The sequence below is a fragment of the Phoxinus phoxinus genome, assembly GCF_949152265.1.
Source record: "Phoxinus phoxinus genome assembly, chromosome: 15".
NCBI lineage: Eukaryota > Metazoa > Chordata > Actinopteri > Cypriniformes > Leuciscidae > Phoxinus > Phoxinus phoxinus.
The window spans coordinates 18,091,236-18,108,579 of NC_136890.1; the positions used below are offsets into that span (position 1 = coordinate 18,091,236).

Below are 17,344 nucleotides of genomic sequence, written 5' to 3' on the forward strand. Positions count from 1 at the left end.
GAGATTTTGTTTTGCACTGTTTTATTAAAAGGTCATCTGATGAAACTAAGGGTACGTTACATGACAATGATGTGCTAAAAATGGAAAATGACAGACGACTACGTTTTCAAAACTATCCCCGTTCACACAGATTTGTGAAAACAATTAATGCTGTATTATGCTGCCAGGCCAGTAATTGGCGATGTCACTTTGTAAAGAACTGTGCCTATAATCTGAACACGTAATTACCATGCGCATGGTGTCACAATTTTTAAAAACTAGCACTTTACATCCGAAAGTTCGTTTTCAGGCCTCCAAAACACTGTTGTCGTGTAAATCCGTGTTGTGTAAACTACCCCCAAGTCATCGAGGTATAATTAATTAAAAAAAACTGCATTAAATAAAGAAATGAAATGACTTTATTCATATTCATGGTCAGTGTTTAGATATGGGGATTCAATGAGGTTGTTAGAGCCGAGTCTCCAAACACATTGGTGTATGAAGCCTTCAGGTAGTGGACGTAGTTCTGCAGACTGCGGTTGGCGCTGTTCACCTGCTCCAACTGATTCTTCATGTCTTGAAGTTTGCATTGAAATCGCTTCTCCATCTAAAAAAATTAAAAACCAAACTGTTTTTAAAAGGTGCGTCTATAAATATTTGACATGTAAAGACTTTTTTATTGAATAGATTTAAGTTAAACATCTGTAACACAAAACATTGACTCATCTCAGTTTCTACAAAGCCTCTAAAGGGATATGAAGTTGGAAATTACAACACTGGAGGAAAAATAATTTTTAGCTCACAAAAGCATTGACAGTTTTTCCTCCCACTTCATATTTCCATCACCACTTTGGTGTTTGATCGCAGTTTCTTGGAGGGACACGCAAGTTTTGCTAGAGAGCAGAAATGTGTTGCAAGCAAATGCAAAGTTTCTTGGGGGAACGCCAAGATCATTTTTAATATAATTTTTCCTCCCATCTAATTTTTTCCCAATCACCATGTCCCTTAGGGGCTCCATATGTTTCTGACATGCTGTGGTCAAGTCAAACTGAAGCACAGCTCAAAATTATTTTTCGTTGTAAAATTGTATTCACAATATAATTCTTTGATGATTTTCATAATATTTTTTAAATGGAAAGTTTCAGCTTGAGAACACTTACGTCATCTTTGCTGCGGCGCATCTGACCCAGCTCATTTTTAGCCAGGCTCAGCTGGCTCTCCAAATCCAGCTTCTTGGACTGAGCTGAGCGTTCTTTGGACAGCACCCGCTCTAGGCTTTGCTCCACCTGTGAACAAAGCATGAATACACTAACCTCACCTCACACAGGTGCAACAAAATGAGCTTCCTGTGAAGTGTTCTGACCTGTCTGTGCGCCTCGTCTCTGGCCTGCTCCACCTGTCGGGAGAGAGAGTCACACTCTCGGCTCCTGTCCTCCAGGCGCAGCTGTGTGGTGTGGATGGTCTCTTCACGCTTGGCGATGACCTGAAGCAGATCCCTGTTCTGAGTGCTTACTTCCTCCATCTTCCTGTGAGCCAGAAATATGACGAAGCTCAAATACTGTTAGGACATTTAACTACAAAAGGTTTTAAGCTTCAGCTTTGTGTGTATGGGTTTATGTTAAAGACCCAGTTCAATTATATTAATTTAGTATTTTATTTCCTGTTGAGAAATGTCATCATTTTGATTTAATTATTAGACGAGAAGGAATAAAGAATATTCATAATTTAGATTTTCATAAGGTCTTTTAAATAAAGAAGAAGATAATGTCATCAATATATTTTGATCAATTAATAGATAAGGAATAAAGACTATTCATAAGGCCTTTTAAATAAAGCAGAAGATAATGTCATCAATATATTTTGGCTTATTTTATAGAAGGATATATGAATAAATATGCATAGTTTTGGTGTTGATGTTTGATGATATTGTATGTTAGGTCTTATAAATTATGATATATGTGCAGCAGACCTTTCAATGCTTTCCATTGAGCGTTTCAGCTGCATATTTTCTTCAAGTAGAAATAAGTTCTTCTCCTGGAGGTTCTCTATTTTACAACTCTGCTGCTCCATCTACATGCAAACCGGAAAATAAGTCATGAAAACAAAAACTCATCTGATTTCAGCATAATATTTGTGCTGTAAATATGCATTCACTTGCGTGGTGTCCGTAAACATCACCTTGTTTCTGAGCTCAGACAGAGTGCTGTTCTGCTCTGCATTTCTTCTGTCCTGGATGTGCATGTTCTCTCTGGCCTCCCTGAGCTCATCATCCAGGCGCTTCAGAGCTTCCCGCAGCATCTCCGTTTCCCTCAGCCGGGCCTGGAGCTGTTTGCGGCCCTGTTCCACTTCTCTTTCCACCTCCGTGCGGTCACTCTGTGCTTCCTTCTCCGCCAGCTCCAGCCTCAAAGAGTATTCCTCGGATTCCAGACGCGTCTTTTGCAACTGCAAGAAATGTGAAGGGTTAATGTACTGTGACTAAATGAAGATGGATTGTAACGAGCTGCGAGGAAGGCGTGTTGAAGCACCTGACTCTTGTAACCCTCTACCAGACTCTCAAAGTCTTTGAGAGAGATCTTCAGCTGCTGGAACTCTGACTGAGACAATGACAGCCTGTCCTCTGTGGCTGACAGTGCGCTCTAATAGAGACAAAAATCACAATGAGAATCAGCTTAGATGGTTTTGTGAGAAAAGTCTTTGAGTCCGAGTTGTTGCCTTGAGTCTCTGGTTCTCCAGTTTGGTAGCCGTGTTCTCTGAGGTGAGGGAGTTCAGACGGCTGAGAAGCCCCTCTCTCTCGGCGCAGGACTTCTGCTCACAGCTGCGCAGCTGTTCGCTCAACTCAGTGAGGCGACTGCAAAGAGAAGAGCCCACAATCACTGTCTATTATGCTAAATATAACAATCAGGTAAAAAAATCTTGTCAAGAAAAGTCCAAATCATATTCATATTCCAATCAAAAATCCAAAGGAAAAAAAAAATACTTATGTTTTGCAGAAAGAACCTTCTTAAAGGTAGGGTAGGTCAGAATTGTCTAAAAAAAACTTTTATTCAAATTTGTTTAAACTGTCTTTATATACCAATGCATAATTAAAATATAAGTACTCTGATAAAAAGAGTATAAAAATCGAGTGACTCTAGACCGTTTAATCTTCATTAAACACAGCTCATTAATTCCATTCACTCCCACCTAAAAACGGGTGCGCGACTGCGCGCACGTGGGCAGAGCCAGTAATAACGGCGGTAGTCATGGCGACGGAGAGTGACAGTCGCGCAAGCCAATCCTGTGATTCGTCCCGAATGGAAATAATGAGCTGTGTTTAATGAAGATTAAACGGTCTAGAATCACTCGATTTTTATACTCTTTTTATCAGAGTACTTACATTTTAATTATGCATTGATATATATAGAAAGTTTAATCAAATTTGGTAAAAAGTTTTTATATAAATCCTACCTACCCTACCTTTAATGTTATGCAGAAAGAACATCATCATTTCTTATTGCCATAATACAAAACGACTATTATTCTTACAGTCTCATTATTGTAATGTGAAAAATATAAATAAACTAAGTAGACAACTGTTCTAACAAATGCTGTTGAACATTCTATCCATCATAGAATTCTGGGGGAAAAAATTATCACAGTTTCCACAAAAATATTAAGCAGCACAACTGTTTGCAACATTGATACTAATAAGGTATGTTTCTTGAGCAGCAAATCAGCATATTAGAATGATTTCTGAATGATCATGTGACACTGAAGACTGGAGTAATGATGCTGAAAATGTAGCTTTGATCACAGGAATAAATTACATTAATTTTCAATTGTAATTATATTTCACAATATTACTATTACTTTTTTTTTGTTGATCAAATAAATGCAACCTTGGTGAGCATTAGAGACTTTTTTTCTCTCAAAAGAGAAAAAAAGTTCACCCAACAACATCTTTCTTTTCTTTTTTTTACAAAGAAGCTGTTAAAAGTTAAGTTAAAAGAGAATTTCAGAAACTCAAAGCTCACTGATGTATAGCAAACATAATAAATTACTCAGAGCATAATTCACACTATAAAAATAATAAATTATAGACATGTAGACTAGGCTGAGCTTCAGTGAACACTAAAAGCAAGTGAAGAAAGAGAGTCACTGACTTATTTAGGGTGGTGATCTCCAACTCCAGCTGGCTTTTCTCTCTGTTCTGTTTGAAGTAGCGTTGCTGAAGCGCCTCAGCATTGGAGAGAGCCTCTGCTAACCGAGTCTCCTGAAGAAACGACAGAAACACATCAGTCAAAGTTTGCATTGCATGGGTCACACAGCCAACTACAGAAAATCAGTCTTTTAAAAAAAAACAGTAAAATGTGAGCCAGAGTTCCCAGTGAAGTAAATATAAGGGGCCAGCACAATGACACCATACAAAGAACCTTTGGAGAATTATGTCATCAATTAGCACTTTGTAAACCATTAAGGTCAACAGAAACTTTGTGATTTTTATGAAACCCATGAAACACATTTAACATTGTTCTTCCGTATACAGTACCTTGTCCGAGAGTTGTGCAGAGAGCTGTGCAGCTGTATTCACACTATGTTCGGCCCGCTTCCTCTGGTCCTCCGAGACCTGTTTGTGGATGTCTCTGTCTCCTTCACAGTGCTGCTTCAGCTCTCTCATCTGCTCCAGAAGGCCTTGAACCTCCTCCTGCTGATGCTGCAGTGTCCCTTCCAGCCTCTGTGCCACAGCACAGTCTCTGTGAGATATCTCTGTATTCATGTAAATGAAAACTATGAATCTGCAGTAAAATGCTGTCTTACTTGGACCTGAGCCTCCAAACGGTTATTTTCAGCTTCTTTCTTGTGAAGCTGGTTCTGCAAGCGACTGCGAGTGGATTCAAGAGCCTTGGACAGCTCTCCTGTGGTCCTTAGATGCTCCTGTGACAACAATATAAAAACACAGAGTTTTAAAACTCAGCAACACAGGCGCAACTTTGATGCAAATTCAAGTATTTCGAAATGCAGAAGAGCTATTAAAACGTGCCATAGAAGAATGTTACGCAAACGCATAGAAAAAAATAAGAATTAATTAGTGGAAATTACCATTACCTTTTCAGTCTCCAAATTCTCAGCTATCTTATTGGCCTCTCTTTCCCTGTTGTTGAGTTTGGTCTCAAGTTTCTACAAGAGAAAAATGATGATAACTAGTAATACTATCAACAAAGTATTTAAGGAAAACAAAACCGCTCTACATTCAAGCATTAACTACCGTTTAACAGAATATTGTAAAATAATATTGCAATTTAAAATAAACATAAAATTGTTTTGTATTTTAATATATTTTAAAATGATTTTCAGCAGCCTTTACTCCAGTCTGATCCACCAGAAAACATTTTAATATGCTGATTTGGTGCTCAAGTAACATTTCTTATTATTATCCATGTTGAAAACAGTTGTTCTGCTTAATATTTTTGTGGAAGCCCTGATATACATTTTCCAGGATTTTTGATGAATAAAAAGTTCAGAAGAACAGCATTTATTTAAAATAGACATTTTTTGTAACAAGTCTTTACTGTCACTTTAGATCAATTGAATACATCGTTGTTATACATATAATGCATCAAGCTCACAACGATGTTACAATTAGAAGTCATACCAATAATGCCCCAAAACAATATAAAAAAGTATATACATTCACAGCACAAAAACAAATGTAGTGAGTTAGATTACAAACCCTTTTCTCAGCCTCAGAATCAGCTAATTTTCTCATTAGCATCTCCCTCTCATCAGACATCCTCAGACCATCTGTCTGTGGTGAAACGTTTTTTAACTTCACATACACAATATTGCAGAAAAATATTGACAAATTTAGTTTACAGGAAGTCTTTCGTACCTCCCGCCCATGCTGCTCCCTCAAAAGTCTTCTGAGAGTGCGATTTGTGTCCAAAAATGTGTCCAGCTTCTGCTCGAGCAGCTCATGTTGACGGCCCAAATGATCAGAGTGCGTCTTTGACTGTTTTTTGTCCTGAATACACAACGACGTGCATGTTTTTTTTTATTTACGTGAAAAGATTTCAGAGGTAACTGCAGAGTTTGTCCATCTTCTTACCTTCTTAAGTTTTCCCACGGTTTCCCTCAGAGCCGCCACTTGTTTAGCTGCAGCCTGACCATCTATCTCAGCCTCCACCAGTTTCCTCAGCAGAGTTTCCATCTCCTCGTGAGGAGGTCCTGTTTCGGATCTGTCCACATAAATCACGTTTTAAAGTCAGCATGATGTGACGTCCAAGTAGGGTTGCCACCTTCAGTGTGGCAAAATAAGGGACACCCATTTAGAGCTATTAGTATTATCCATACTGCAGAATCCTTATGTTTTTATTCAACTATATGTGGGCCTAATGTAAAATACGGGACAAATCGCGTCCCTTATTGATTTGATACGGGACGCATCATCTTACTTGTAAATACGGGACGATTCCGTATTTTAAGGGACGGGTGGCAACCCTACGTCCAAGTGAAATGGACTTGATTTTGTCCATCAAGAATTGATATGCCGTTGCTGTGATGACATGTGAGTGACAGATTGTCCCGCCCTCACGCCAGTAAACACATCATCAGAGAAGAGATGTTGTTGCAAGAAGGAGGGGAAGTTATTTTGATTAAAGATTATGAGGGCACATGAATTAAAACAAATAATGACACGCACAGATGAATAAGAATAAAAAAATAAGATTTGACAATTTAGATTTTGTGGTGACTTTAAGCATTCAGGCCAACAACCTAAAAGCTAATGTGACAAATGAATCTGGAAGAACTATACCTCATTTGTCCAGGCTCACCCTGCGTCCCATCTACAGTGCTACGTAGATCAGTATTTTCGCACTTTGACCTCCTCAAGTCCTTACTAGCTTCCTCAAGTCGTTCCTCGTGCTGGTCAATCAAACGCCGACAGGCGCTTAACTGCTGTGATTGATGCTTCAAGTGGCCCTCTGTCTGCCGTAACTTTACCTGTGGAGATTTTAACATTCAAATACAATTGTGAAATTTATCTTATTGTCATGACTCATGATTAATTATTCACAATCCATACCTCACTTTTTATACAGTCAACCTCTGACATTAGGCTTTCAATTTTTCTCTCATATTTGCCAAGTACTTCTCTTGCATCGTCCTCTTCACTGGACAGGTCAGTGAGCCGCAGAGGAGGAGAGGAAGGGTCAGTGGCCGGTGCGATCTCCAAGCAGCGAGTAGCCCCCTGATGGGAAATTTTGTTATTAAAGTATCACAATTCAAAATTTTAATGGAATATTGCGGTATAATTATAAATTATTATCATTTTAAACTTAAAGGTGCACTGTTTCAGTTGTGTATAAAGACATTACATATGAACCATTATGTTTTTATTACCTTAGAATTAGCAGTTTCTATCTACATACACCGCGGGTCCCCTTACATGTTAAGTCGCCATTTTGCGCCATCATGTTTCTACAGTAGCCCTAAATGGACAAACGCGTTTCGTCACTTTGTTGTTCTTCGTGCAAAGTTAGCGAAAAGTCAGCGAATAAAACACTGACACAATGATGAACAAGTAACAATAATATTCACAATAACATTTAGTTTTACTGAATAATTAAGTAAACATAATTTCTTTATCTTTGTAAAGCAACCTTATCGCTTAAATGGCTACTCTCTGCTGCCTTAGACGACATATTTTCCTGTCGGCCACCGTAACTTCTGTTGGTTGAAATTCGCAACCTCACCACTAGATGCACCACTAAAAATCACACACTGCAGCAGAGGAGAACTGGCCCCCGACTGAGCCTGGGTTCTCCCAAGGTTTTTTTCTCCATTCTGTCACCTGATGGAGTTTTGGTTCCTTGCCGCTGTTGCCTTACCTTCTGGCTTGCTTAGTTGGGGACATTTAATATTCAACAATATTATAGATCTGCCTTAAAGTCCGCGTGAACCGGAAGTTGCAAACGACTTTTCTCAAGTGTTGTGACGCATTTCCGAGTGAAACGGAATATTGAACAGAGGGCAGGGTTTTACTTCAGCGCTCCTCCTCTCCATCTCTCACCCATAGCAGAGTAACGGTTTGAGGGAGTGGTTAAGAGTTTAAACCAACCCAAGTCGTCAAGCCTATGTCATCAGAAAAGAACGCCATTCCAGACCCGGAAGTAACTTTTCAGACTTTGATTAAAGATAACTTCGGCAAATAATTTTTTTCCGTGTATTAACTTGCACGGATTAATTGTTCACCACAAGACTAGTAATATCCGCTAACAAAGTAAATAGGGTCAATTTTGATTTCATGCCGACTTTAAAGGTGGACGATGATGAAATTGTTTTTTGTATTATTTTCATGTTATCACAAAGCTGCTTTGATACAATCTGTATTGTAAAAAGCGCTATATAAATAAAGGTGACTTGACTTGACTTTAATGTGCCCTTGTAAACTTTGACCAATGACGTATTTACTGGCACGTGGGCGGGACCTGTCACTCACATGAGATCACAGCAACGGCCAACTTCAACCATCCAACAATTCCCGATGGACAAACTCAAGTCACGCCCTACTTTTTTTCTTGTTCGTTATGCCATTTCACTCGGATGTAACAACACAACGACGGTCGCAACTTCCGTGTCATGACAACTTTAAAGACCAGTCATTCATTCAAAGTCACGTAAAAAACAAAACAAAAAAACAACACTCATAATTGTTTTATGCTACTAAAATAAAGGTAAATGGGACTAAACAAACCTCCCATCTGTATTCTCTCCGTCTTGAGGCTTTTCCAGGAGGAACCCAGGGAGCTCGGACCTTTACACTGGAAGTGGATCGTAAATGGATCACTTTACTCTGCTGAAGAAACGAGTTGTGTGATGAGTTGCTTGCTTCACTGTCCCAGTAAACCAGTAATGTTAAGGCTGATTTAAACTGGAATAGCAAAAATCATCCAGTCTGACCTGGCTCTTCTGAGGACTCTTTAGGTGGACATGCACAGATGTTGAGTCTGGGACATGAACATGGACGGGCGGAGAGGACGACCGTGTTTTCATCCCTTCAATTCAGTAGGGCGGGTTTTTATTTGTCTTTGATGGTCTCTAAAAGTTCACCAGAAGTGCATAATTGTGAGTAAAATGAAATAGAAGTGTTATGATTCATTCATGTGTAACGTTATCTGTTAAACAAGACCAAGTTGTTTGTCCTCAGTCAAGTTTGTTCCTAATCCTTAGTGTTCATGCACTGTTACGGCCAGTTAAATCCTCCTGATAAAACATACGTTGAAAATGTATTTATGTAACGTTACTTTAAAAATGTAAGTGATACAAATACAAATGCCACTAACCTCAATACAACGTTGCGTCCCCGTAATGTTGTTTGCAAATACCCGGTAGACTCTGACTCTCGCATGGACAACAATAGCCGCCAATCAGAAACGCGTCTGGCGCTCTGAGTCCCGCCTTTAACGTTCTGTGTTGCATCTGATTGGCTAGTTCGAAACTTCGGCGACAAAGATTTGAGAGAAGTGTGTTTAACGCCCAATGAACTGAAGCTTATTGGGTTTCTATGTCAACGACGCGTTGCTATGTGCAGGCACCTCCTTATCTTGCATTTGTCTGTAAAATTGTTTCATAAATATATCGCACTTTTTTTATTAGCAGTAGGATGTTAGTAGGATGCATATTTGAATTAATAGTTTGTGTATTTCAAGTTTCACGAGTTCTTACCTAACATGCCTTGTTTCAATTATAAAAACATGACAGGCTACAGACAAGCAAGCTGACGACCATCTGCTTGAGATTTTTTATTTATTTCATTGACAAATATTTATCACTTTCGACAAATCAAAAGATGATGCATAGCGTTCTTGGTGAAATCTTCAGCAACTTTCACATAACCATAAATCAGTAATATCACATTTTAAGTTAAATTGAGAACCCCAGGTTGAAAATCATTAATATCAACAATAGGGAACCTAAAGATTTGAAAGTCACTGCAACCTCAGATTGAACGTTTATGAACCGGGGAACAGTATAACCCTAACAGAGGTAGACATAAGCATCTACTACAAGGGCTGAGCTCATCTGCTTAGTAGGTAAATACCACTTGATGAGAGTGGCAGCACTTCAACATTACAAAAAGAAACAAAAGAACAAGAGCAACATATGCAAAAAATTAACCGTTGCTTGTTAAAAAAACCTACCAGATAATTTGTTGATAACTTGTTATTTAAGCCCACAAAGATGGAGAAAACTGGATGGTTTCAGAACAATCCCACTAAAACCTATTCACAATGTCTGTAGATCATATGAGGTTGTTTTACTTTGGAAAGCAAAGTGCTACCTTAACCAAATGCTCTTTAAAGTAAAATAAATAGTTGAGTAGAAAATCAGTTGAGTAGTAAAGCAAATCATGGAGAGAGAGAGAGGAAAAAACAGGAAAAGCACTTTATGCTATTTTGGGCGTGTTTTTGTTGATCTCTTCAAATAAGCTCTGTGGGTATAGTCTGAGCAGAGGAAGAATGGAAGCCAGTTTAATTACTGGAAAAATAGTCTTTTAAGATTTGCATAACCATTACGCTACCAACAGATGGCAAGTTGTGCAGTGGTGTCAAGTGTTTCAAGTTGTTGCAGCGATGACCGAAGCTTTGATTTTATGACGCTTGTTCTGTGACCTTCTGCATACGCTGGTACCAGTTCTTCACCTTGGTATGTTCCATCATATCATCAAATGCCTGAAGGCCTTCCATAACCCTCAGAACCCCAAACACAGCCTATGTTGAAAGCACAAGGTACAAGAAGGTAATTTCCAGCACACCTTAAATATGCCAATCAAAATAAAGCGAATACAATTGACATTCCTCAAGCAATTGTGACACTGAGAAAAATATACACTACTTTACACTAACGTTTGGGGTCAGGATTTATTTGATTTAAATCGCCATTAAATTGACCAGAAGTGACAGTAAACACATTTATGCTACAATGCTACAAAATATTTATTTTTCAAATAAATGCTGTTCTTTTTAACTTTCTATTCATCAAAGTGAAAAATAAAAATGTATAGGGTGTCCACAAAAATATTAAGCAGCACAACTATCTTTAACATTGATAATGTGAAATGTTTCTTGAGCACCAAATCAGAATATTAGAATGATTTCTGGAGGATCATGTGACACTGAAGACTGGAGTAATTATGCTGAAAATTCAGCTTTACCATCACAGGAATAAATTACATTTTAAAATATATTCAAATAGGAAAATTTCACAATATTACTGGTTTTACTGTATTTTTAATCAAATAAATACAGCCCTTGTGAGCATAACATATTGTATTTAAAATCTCATGACCCCAAAATTTAGAACGGCAGTAGTGTATTTTATGTTTTTTAAATATAATTTTAGACTGAAAGAGAAACACATACCAGATCTGCAAGGTTGGGTTGATCACCTCCCATGAATTTCTTCTTTTTTCCAATGGCTGCCACCCAATCATTGACGGCCTCGTAGAGATCCTGTCTCACATCATCTTGCAGATGGTGTCTGTGTAGTATGATGAGGTTAAACTTTAATATAAAAACATTTTTGTCAAATATTTTCATTATTTACTAACCCACAGCCCTCAAAAACATACCTATTTTTCAATCTCTTTGCAATTGCCCACATGGCTGCAGCTCCAAAATACTTAGCAAAGAAGCCCTCAAAGGTGCTAAATTTGCCTTCCCGTACTATGTAGTCAAAGGATGCGAGGGCTTCGGTCCGTGTGCGGTAAACATTTGGGGAAATTAGGTGCACCAGCCAATCATCTGCCCACTTCCGCCATTTAATCTCCTCTCTGAGCAAAAAGCGTTAGTGAGATCAACAAACAAAATTATGTTTGACACCGTAAATAATAAACTTTTTAAAAAGACTAATAAAGCAATCACTATCAGACATGACTTATTTGCTTTACTTTCTGGTGTCTTTTCCAGGATATAGTTGATCAGCATCAGCGTCATGCACCATGACCCAGTACTTATTGCCAAACTCTTTCACGTCTTTCCCACTGTCGTTCTTTGCCTTCATCTCAGGATAAAAAGTGAGGATCTCAGATATTGTTTTCTCCCTAAAAGAAGCAGTGAATAGACAATAAAAAATTCCATTTATATACATTAATTTGCCTAAGCATTTTTTATTAGCAAAGCAACTAGCACAAAAGAGAAAACAATCTCAGGTCCAATCTCAATCGATGACAATCCCCTTACATAAAAATCAAATGAATATTGTAAGGAAAAACTTCTGTTTAATGTCCCAAATTGAAACCCCCTTCACTGCATGAATACAATACAGAACTATACCAAATGTTAAATATAAAGTCTATCAACAACATCCATATAAAAAGAATACAGACTGTCAAGCAGAAGATAGGCTACTCACTTGCTGACCAGGTATGTCTTCAAAGCACTAATAATTACAGAAGAGTCATTGAGTTGCTGTTGAAGAAATAACAGAGAGGGACTTGATGATCTGATGAATCTTATTATTCATCATCATAATCAGGAAAGACATCATCCGAATAGCTACATACCACCGTCTCGTTCACCACCAGGATGGGAACTTTTCTGTAAGTGGACCACTTGATCTCCTTTCGCATAACGGGATTGACCTCCACAATTTCATATGGCAGACCATGATAATCCAGGAAGGCTCGCACCTTGCTGCAAAACGGACAGGTCTTATACTGATACAGAGTCAATTTAAGATCTGTCCCCAGCGGTGCCTAATCAAAACAAGTTAACAAAACAAAGGTGAGCAAACTAACCCCAAAATGACATTTACTTGCTATAGTTGCATGTCAAAAAGTGTAGGACATCCAGAAATGTAGCACATAACTGAATATTTACATTTGCCTTTTCCTCTGCAAGGTGACGCTGAAGCGTGAGTTTGATGGTCTGGTACAAGCCGAAACCACCACCGAGCAAGAAGGCGCATCCCAGGACTCTGCCACTGCCACGCACCGGTGCAGCGAGCAAAAGTCTGGATCTAAATCCCGAACCGCCGGTACCGTAAACTCTTCCCTGGCATCTCGTGCTCATTCTCGGCACTAATGCTGCGGTGTTTGTTACGCGGCATTTCGGCGTGTCTAAAACTAACCGGCCGACCTTACTAAATGTTCTCGCACAGGCCGCCGCCATCATGATTTTACATAAACTCCCACAAGTCTACGGAAAGCGCAATGACAGCTGAACATATGAAAATGCTACAAGCTAATAGCTAAAGTTTATTTCCACCAGGGGGCGCGTGAGGCTCAAAAACCGAATCCCCTTTTGAGCCACATTAAAATCTCATAACTTTTTTTTTTGTCTTGAGATATTATTGTTTGTGTAATATATACTTTAGTAGTTTATATATTAATTCCATTGTAATACACATACAAATCTTCTTCAATAATCTCAGGGCACAGATCAGTGTGACTTTTTAAAGAAAATCAGGGGTTTTAAATAGGATTTGATATATAAATATTAGAATGTGAGGAAGTATATGGCAAGCCGTTTTAACATTTAATCATTTAAAGTACATATATATTAGATACTAGTACTTATTCATTGGGTACTATAGTACTTCTTTTTTAGATAGTACCTATTACTAGATACTAGTGTGTATTCAATAGGTTAGGGTTAGGCCAGACTGTCAAACCTTGCTGTGTGTGGAGCGGGACATATATTGACAAGGACAAAGTGGTTGGCAGATTTGCCACCATGAAAGAGAGGATGATGAAGATTTAATAAGGGACTATGATATGTAGTTTTGTTCGATTTATTTGTTCTGGCGGATCGTTAAGCAGACAACAAAATGGTAAGAAAAAAAATCGTCTTAAAATTTTTATATTTTAGTTATGAATAAGTCACACAGAATGTGAGAATGTTATAAATCAGTTGTTTTTCTCAAAGTTTTCATCCCAGTTAAGTGTTCATGTAGCACCTGTAGCCTACCTATGGAGTTGTAAACAAACTTTGTGTTCAATGTGCCATGTCAATGATATAATGTGCACTGTCAATCATATCGCTGTGGTGCTGAAACATTTTTACTTGACTGGCAAACTGTTTTCTTTGTTCGTCAATACAAACTTGTCAAAAAATGTGGCTTTTCTTTGTTTCATGTCATTCTAAATCCACTTTTTTAGCCCTTAAATTCATTTTGTTGTATATTTGGATGTTTAGAAGTACAGAAAAGTTGAAATTAGGCTCTCCAGGTGCTTCGTTGATATCTTTATATTCTGTTTTGGTCATATTTTGCAACCTTGAACAATAACGTCACAATATTTGCAGCGGAACTGCCAAATAAGGACATCGACTCCCGGCCCATTAACACTTCGAGCAATCCGCCATTTTTATTCATTATTTATGTATAATTTAAAGAAAAAAATCTATATGTTAAGTATTTATAAGTATATATAATATAAATTATATTTAAATATAAAAATATAAACATGTAAATATTTTTTAAATATATACATGCATGTGAGTGTATTTATAAATACATAATTATTTTATACAGTACACACACATATATGATGTAAACAAAAACTTTTATTCTGCAAACGATTAGTTGTGATTAATCGTTATGCAGCCCTACTGTCCACATTAAGAAACTATTTCTTCAGTGTATACATTAGTGGTGTATACATTAGTGGTATAAATGGTACATTTGCATCAGTTGAAACATTAATTTTCTTGCAAAGAGCATACCAACTGTACTGTACGAATTTGAAGTATCATCATTTTAACATCTCTGCTAAGTGAACATTGCATACCTCTAAGCAAATATAACTCTACTAGCTCCCCTCCCTGTGTCTGTGTCTAGAATATGATCCTTAAACACATGTGTACATGCAATCTATAGTCTAACTCATGCATTTTAAACTATCAATACAACTGATTATGAATATTAATAAAGAATAATAATAGATACATAATATTAAATAATTTAATTACATTAAAAGATTAAATTTTAGTCTTCAGTGTGACCCGGGCCTTAGTAGCCAACAGTGAATTGATGAAACATAAGGTCCACCATCTGATCTGGATACGGCCCAGATCCGGCTGACATCATCATGCTTTGTGGTCGTGTCTAGGCGCAGGTCCACCATCTGATCCAGATACGGCCCGGATCCGGCTGACTACATCATGCTTTATGGTCGTATCTAGGCGCAGGTCCGATCCAGATACGGCCCGGATCCGGCTGACTACAGTAAACCTCGGAATAAACAGAAAGACTAACATTAGCGTAGATGCCATTCTTTTAACAACTACATCAGGTGTTCTATAGGAAGAGTTCCCGGTTCCGGCTGACCGACAATGCACAGGAAGAGATTCACGGATTAATGTCAGTATCACACACACACAAAAAAGAGGAAGCAGCGAAAGAGGAAGGGAAAAGAGCTTGAGGTAAGCAGTTTTAAGTTTTAGCGTAGATGAACATGCTGTGCGATGAACATGCTGAATATCTGACACTGTCAGAAAATGATCGTAGGCTATCTTTGGTCGCAAGTCTGAGACAACGGCCGTCTTTTAACCTCTCTCACTGTACGACATAGGACCACCGATTAGGAGCCACGATCACATACACACACGATTGCTTCACGATGGCAATCTTTCGTTTGGGACAGCCAAAAATCATGCAGTGTGTCCCGGGCTTTACACTCGTCCAGAGCCAAAAGCTGCTCTTTTCAGCCTCTTCAGTCAGGTCTTTCAGATATGGGGTTAGAATTGTCCCTTTTTTCCAATGATCCACAAATAAATGTAAAGAGATTCGCAATTACATGTTAGGAGTAGGGCTGGGTGATAAAACGATAATCGATAGTCGATAAATCTATGATATTATTTAGATATTTTTCATTTAAATTACTATTATTATCATAATTAGGCCATCTTTCCAACAAAAACAGAAGAGACAAGCATTATTTCTGCCATCTGTAGCCCGAAAATCATTGCCTGTCCTTTGGTTTGTATAATAGTAACTTATACAACTACATTTGGATTATTAGACAATTTCGAAACATCATGCTGAAATGAATCATATTAGTAGAGTATGATCTTAGAACACAGCATGTAAAAAAAGAAAACAATAATAAAACAGAATAAAAGACACCTAGAGCAATACGTTTTTAAAGCAGGAAACCACAGCAAACCATATAAACCAAGAATAGGGGATTAGAAAAAAATAGCATACATTTCAGGGTAGTCAGAGTGATCCTAGCCCCTGGAAAAAGAATAAACAGAGCCCAGGTAATAATGACTCACCGTTTTGCATTCCAACAGGCAACAACTCTGGATTGACGACAGACGGTGAGTGCAGATCTTCACAGACCTGGCCCGACTCAGGCTTAGGGTCAGTCACTGACTTGATCTCAGATGAAACTCGGATAGGCTTTGGCTGAGATTTGTCAAGATCCGTTTGTCGCCTAAGATGCTAGATACTGTCCGGGTTGTATTATAGGAAGAGGTGCATTACAGCCTTACGTAATCTCCGGATAAAGGCACGCACTACTTTCCTCTTCCTTCCTTTTTTACCTTTTTCTAAAATGAAGATGAAATGAAAAGAACGATTAGCAAATTATTAGAAACATCTCTGTGAATGACTATTAAAGCTGCACATACTAATCAATACAATTAAAGATGAAAATAGTACAACAAATATAATTTTCAGATTTTTTCAGTTACTTAAAGCAATGTCAAATCAGATTTATAACCGAAAGTAATAACAAAAAGAATAGAACATAGAAAATAACAGATGGCAGAAATAACATGAACCAAAGTAATAATGATGGCAGAAATAACATGAACCAAAGTAATAATGACTCCCTGTCATCCAGATCAAAACTGGAGAGATCTGGCACAGGCGGCAACTTAGATTCAGCAGGATCTGGGTCCTGAAGGGTTGGTCAAAATCCCTTGTCTCTTCAGTTATATATATATCCTTTTGAATGCCTACATTACTTTTATACAAATCAATAATCAAATATATGCATTATCACATAATCATTTCTATATTATGTTGTTGTGTGCTTGTGAAAATATATTTTTCTTCTGAATACCTGCATTCCAATCCTGGCCTAAGACTTTGCACGCAGGACACATACTGCACGTAGTTCACGGAAACCACGACGCCTTGGGGGTCAAGGGTGACACATATGGTTCTTCGCTGGACAGATGATCAAGCTATACAGTGCTTTACATGTTGTATTAAATATATTCTTTCATGTATATTTTCTCTAGAGAGCAATGCCATTTCTCTGCCTTTCTTCCTGAGGAGTAAATGTTATCGCTATGTTTTGGTTAACTGGATTGATAATACGGAGCTCAAGCTCCCTTCAGCCTTGATGTTATTTGGTGGTGTTCTGTGTGTG

General features: G+C 38.0%; 2 protein-coding genes across 5 annotated transcripts; both read right to left on the bottom strand.

The window, feature by feature from the left end:
* Nucleotides 1-13: 13 nt before the first annotated feature.
* odf2b (outer dense fiber of sperm tails 2b) lies at nucleotides 14-9,428 on the bottom strand. Of its 4 annotated transcripts, none has more exons than XM_079636880.1 (19): nucleotides 9,303-9,428; nucleotides 8,920-9,057; nucleotides 8,714-8,812; nucleotides 7,043-7,207; nucleotides 6,773-6,960; nucleotides 6,065-6,194; nucleotides 5,849-5,980; nucleotides 5,690-5,764; nucleotides 5,065-5,136; nucleotides 4,777-4,893; nucleotides 4,508-4,693; nucleotides 4,122-4,231; nucleotides 2,692-2,827; nucleotides 2,505-2,615; nucleotides 2,158-2,421; nucleotides 1,949-2,049; nucleotides 1,343-1,505; nucleotides 1,140-1,265; nucleotides 14-586 (listed from the first exon to the last, which is right to left on the bottom strand). In XM_079636880.1, exons 2-19 carry the CDS (start codon nucleotides 9,010-9,012, stop codon nucleotides 422-424), a joined length of 2,433 nt encoding a protein of 810 aa, XP_079493006.1. In that variant the 5' UTR covers nucleotides 9,013-9,057; nucleotides 9,303-9,428; the 3' UTR covers nucleotides 14-421. The 4 variants fall into 4 exon arrangements, with proteins under 4 accessions (XP_079493006.1, XP_079493004.1, XP_079493005.1 ...); XM_079636878.1 differs by having other exon boundaries at nucleotides 8,714-8,815; XM_079636879.1 differs by having other exon boundaries at nucleotides 8,714-8,815; nucleotides 8,920-9,222; nucleotides 9,303-9,394.
* Nucleotides 9,429-9,748: 320 nt separating this feature from the next.
* ptgesl (prostaglandin E synthase 2-like) lies at nucleotides 9,749-13,238 on the bottom strand. Its single transcript, XM_079637089.1, has 7 exons — nucleotides 12,840-13,238; nucleotides 12,524-12,715; nucleotides 12,373-12,428; nucleotides 11,909-12,061; nucleotides 11,591-11,791; nucleotides 11,382-11,499; nucleotides 9,749-10,730 (listed from the first exon to the last, which is right to left on the bottom strand). The coding sequence occupies exons 1-7, from the start codon at nucleotides 13,131-13,133 to the stop codon at nucleotides 10,611-10,613; spliced, it is 1,134 nt and encodes a 377-aa protein (XP_079493215.1). The 5' UTR covers nucleotides 13,134-13,238; the 3' UTR covers nucleotides 9,749-10,610.
* Nucleotides 13,239-17,344: the final 4,106 nt, after the last annotated feature.

What these genes read in the sequence shown, in the direction of transcription:
- odf2b (XM_079636878.1), bottom strand. Translation starts at nt 9,012, where the DNA reads ATGAAAACACGGTCGTCCTCTCCGCCCGTCCATGTTCATGTCCCAGAC. An exon ending in TTGACTGTATAAAAAGTGAG is followed by an intron (nt 6,961 to 7,042) that starts GTATGGATTGTG and finishes AAATCTCCACAG; the next exon opens with GTAAAGTTACGGCAGACAGA. An exon ending in GGTGAGCCTGGACAAATGAG is followed by an intron (nt 6,195 to 6,772) that starts GTATAGTTCTTC and finishes TTATGTGGACAG; the next exon opens with ATCCGAAACAGGACCTCCTC.
- ptgesl (XM_079637089.1), bottom strand. Translation starts at nt 13,133, where the DNA reads ATGATGGCGGCGGCCTGTGCGAGAACATTTAGTAAGGTCGGCCGGTTA. An exon ending in TTGCAGAGGAAAAGGCAAAT is followed by an intron (nt 12,716 to 12,839) that starts GTAAATATTCAG and finishes TGTTTTGATTAG; the next exon opens with GCACCGCTGGGGACAGATCT. An exon ending in AAGACATACCTGGTCAGCAA is followed by an intron (nt 12,062 to 12,372) that starts GTGAGTAGCCTA and finishes TGCTTCTTTTAG; the next exon opens with GGAGAAAACAATATCTGAGA.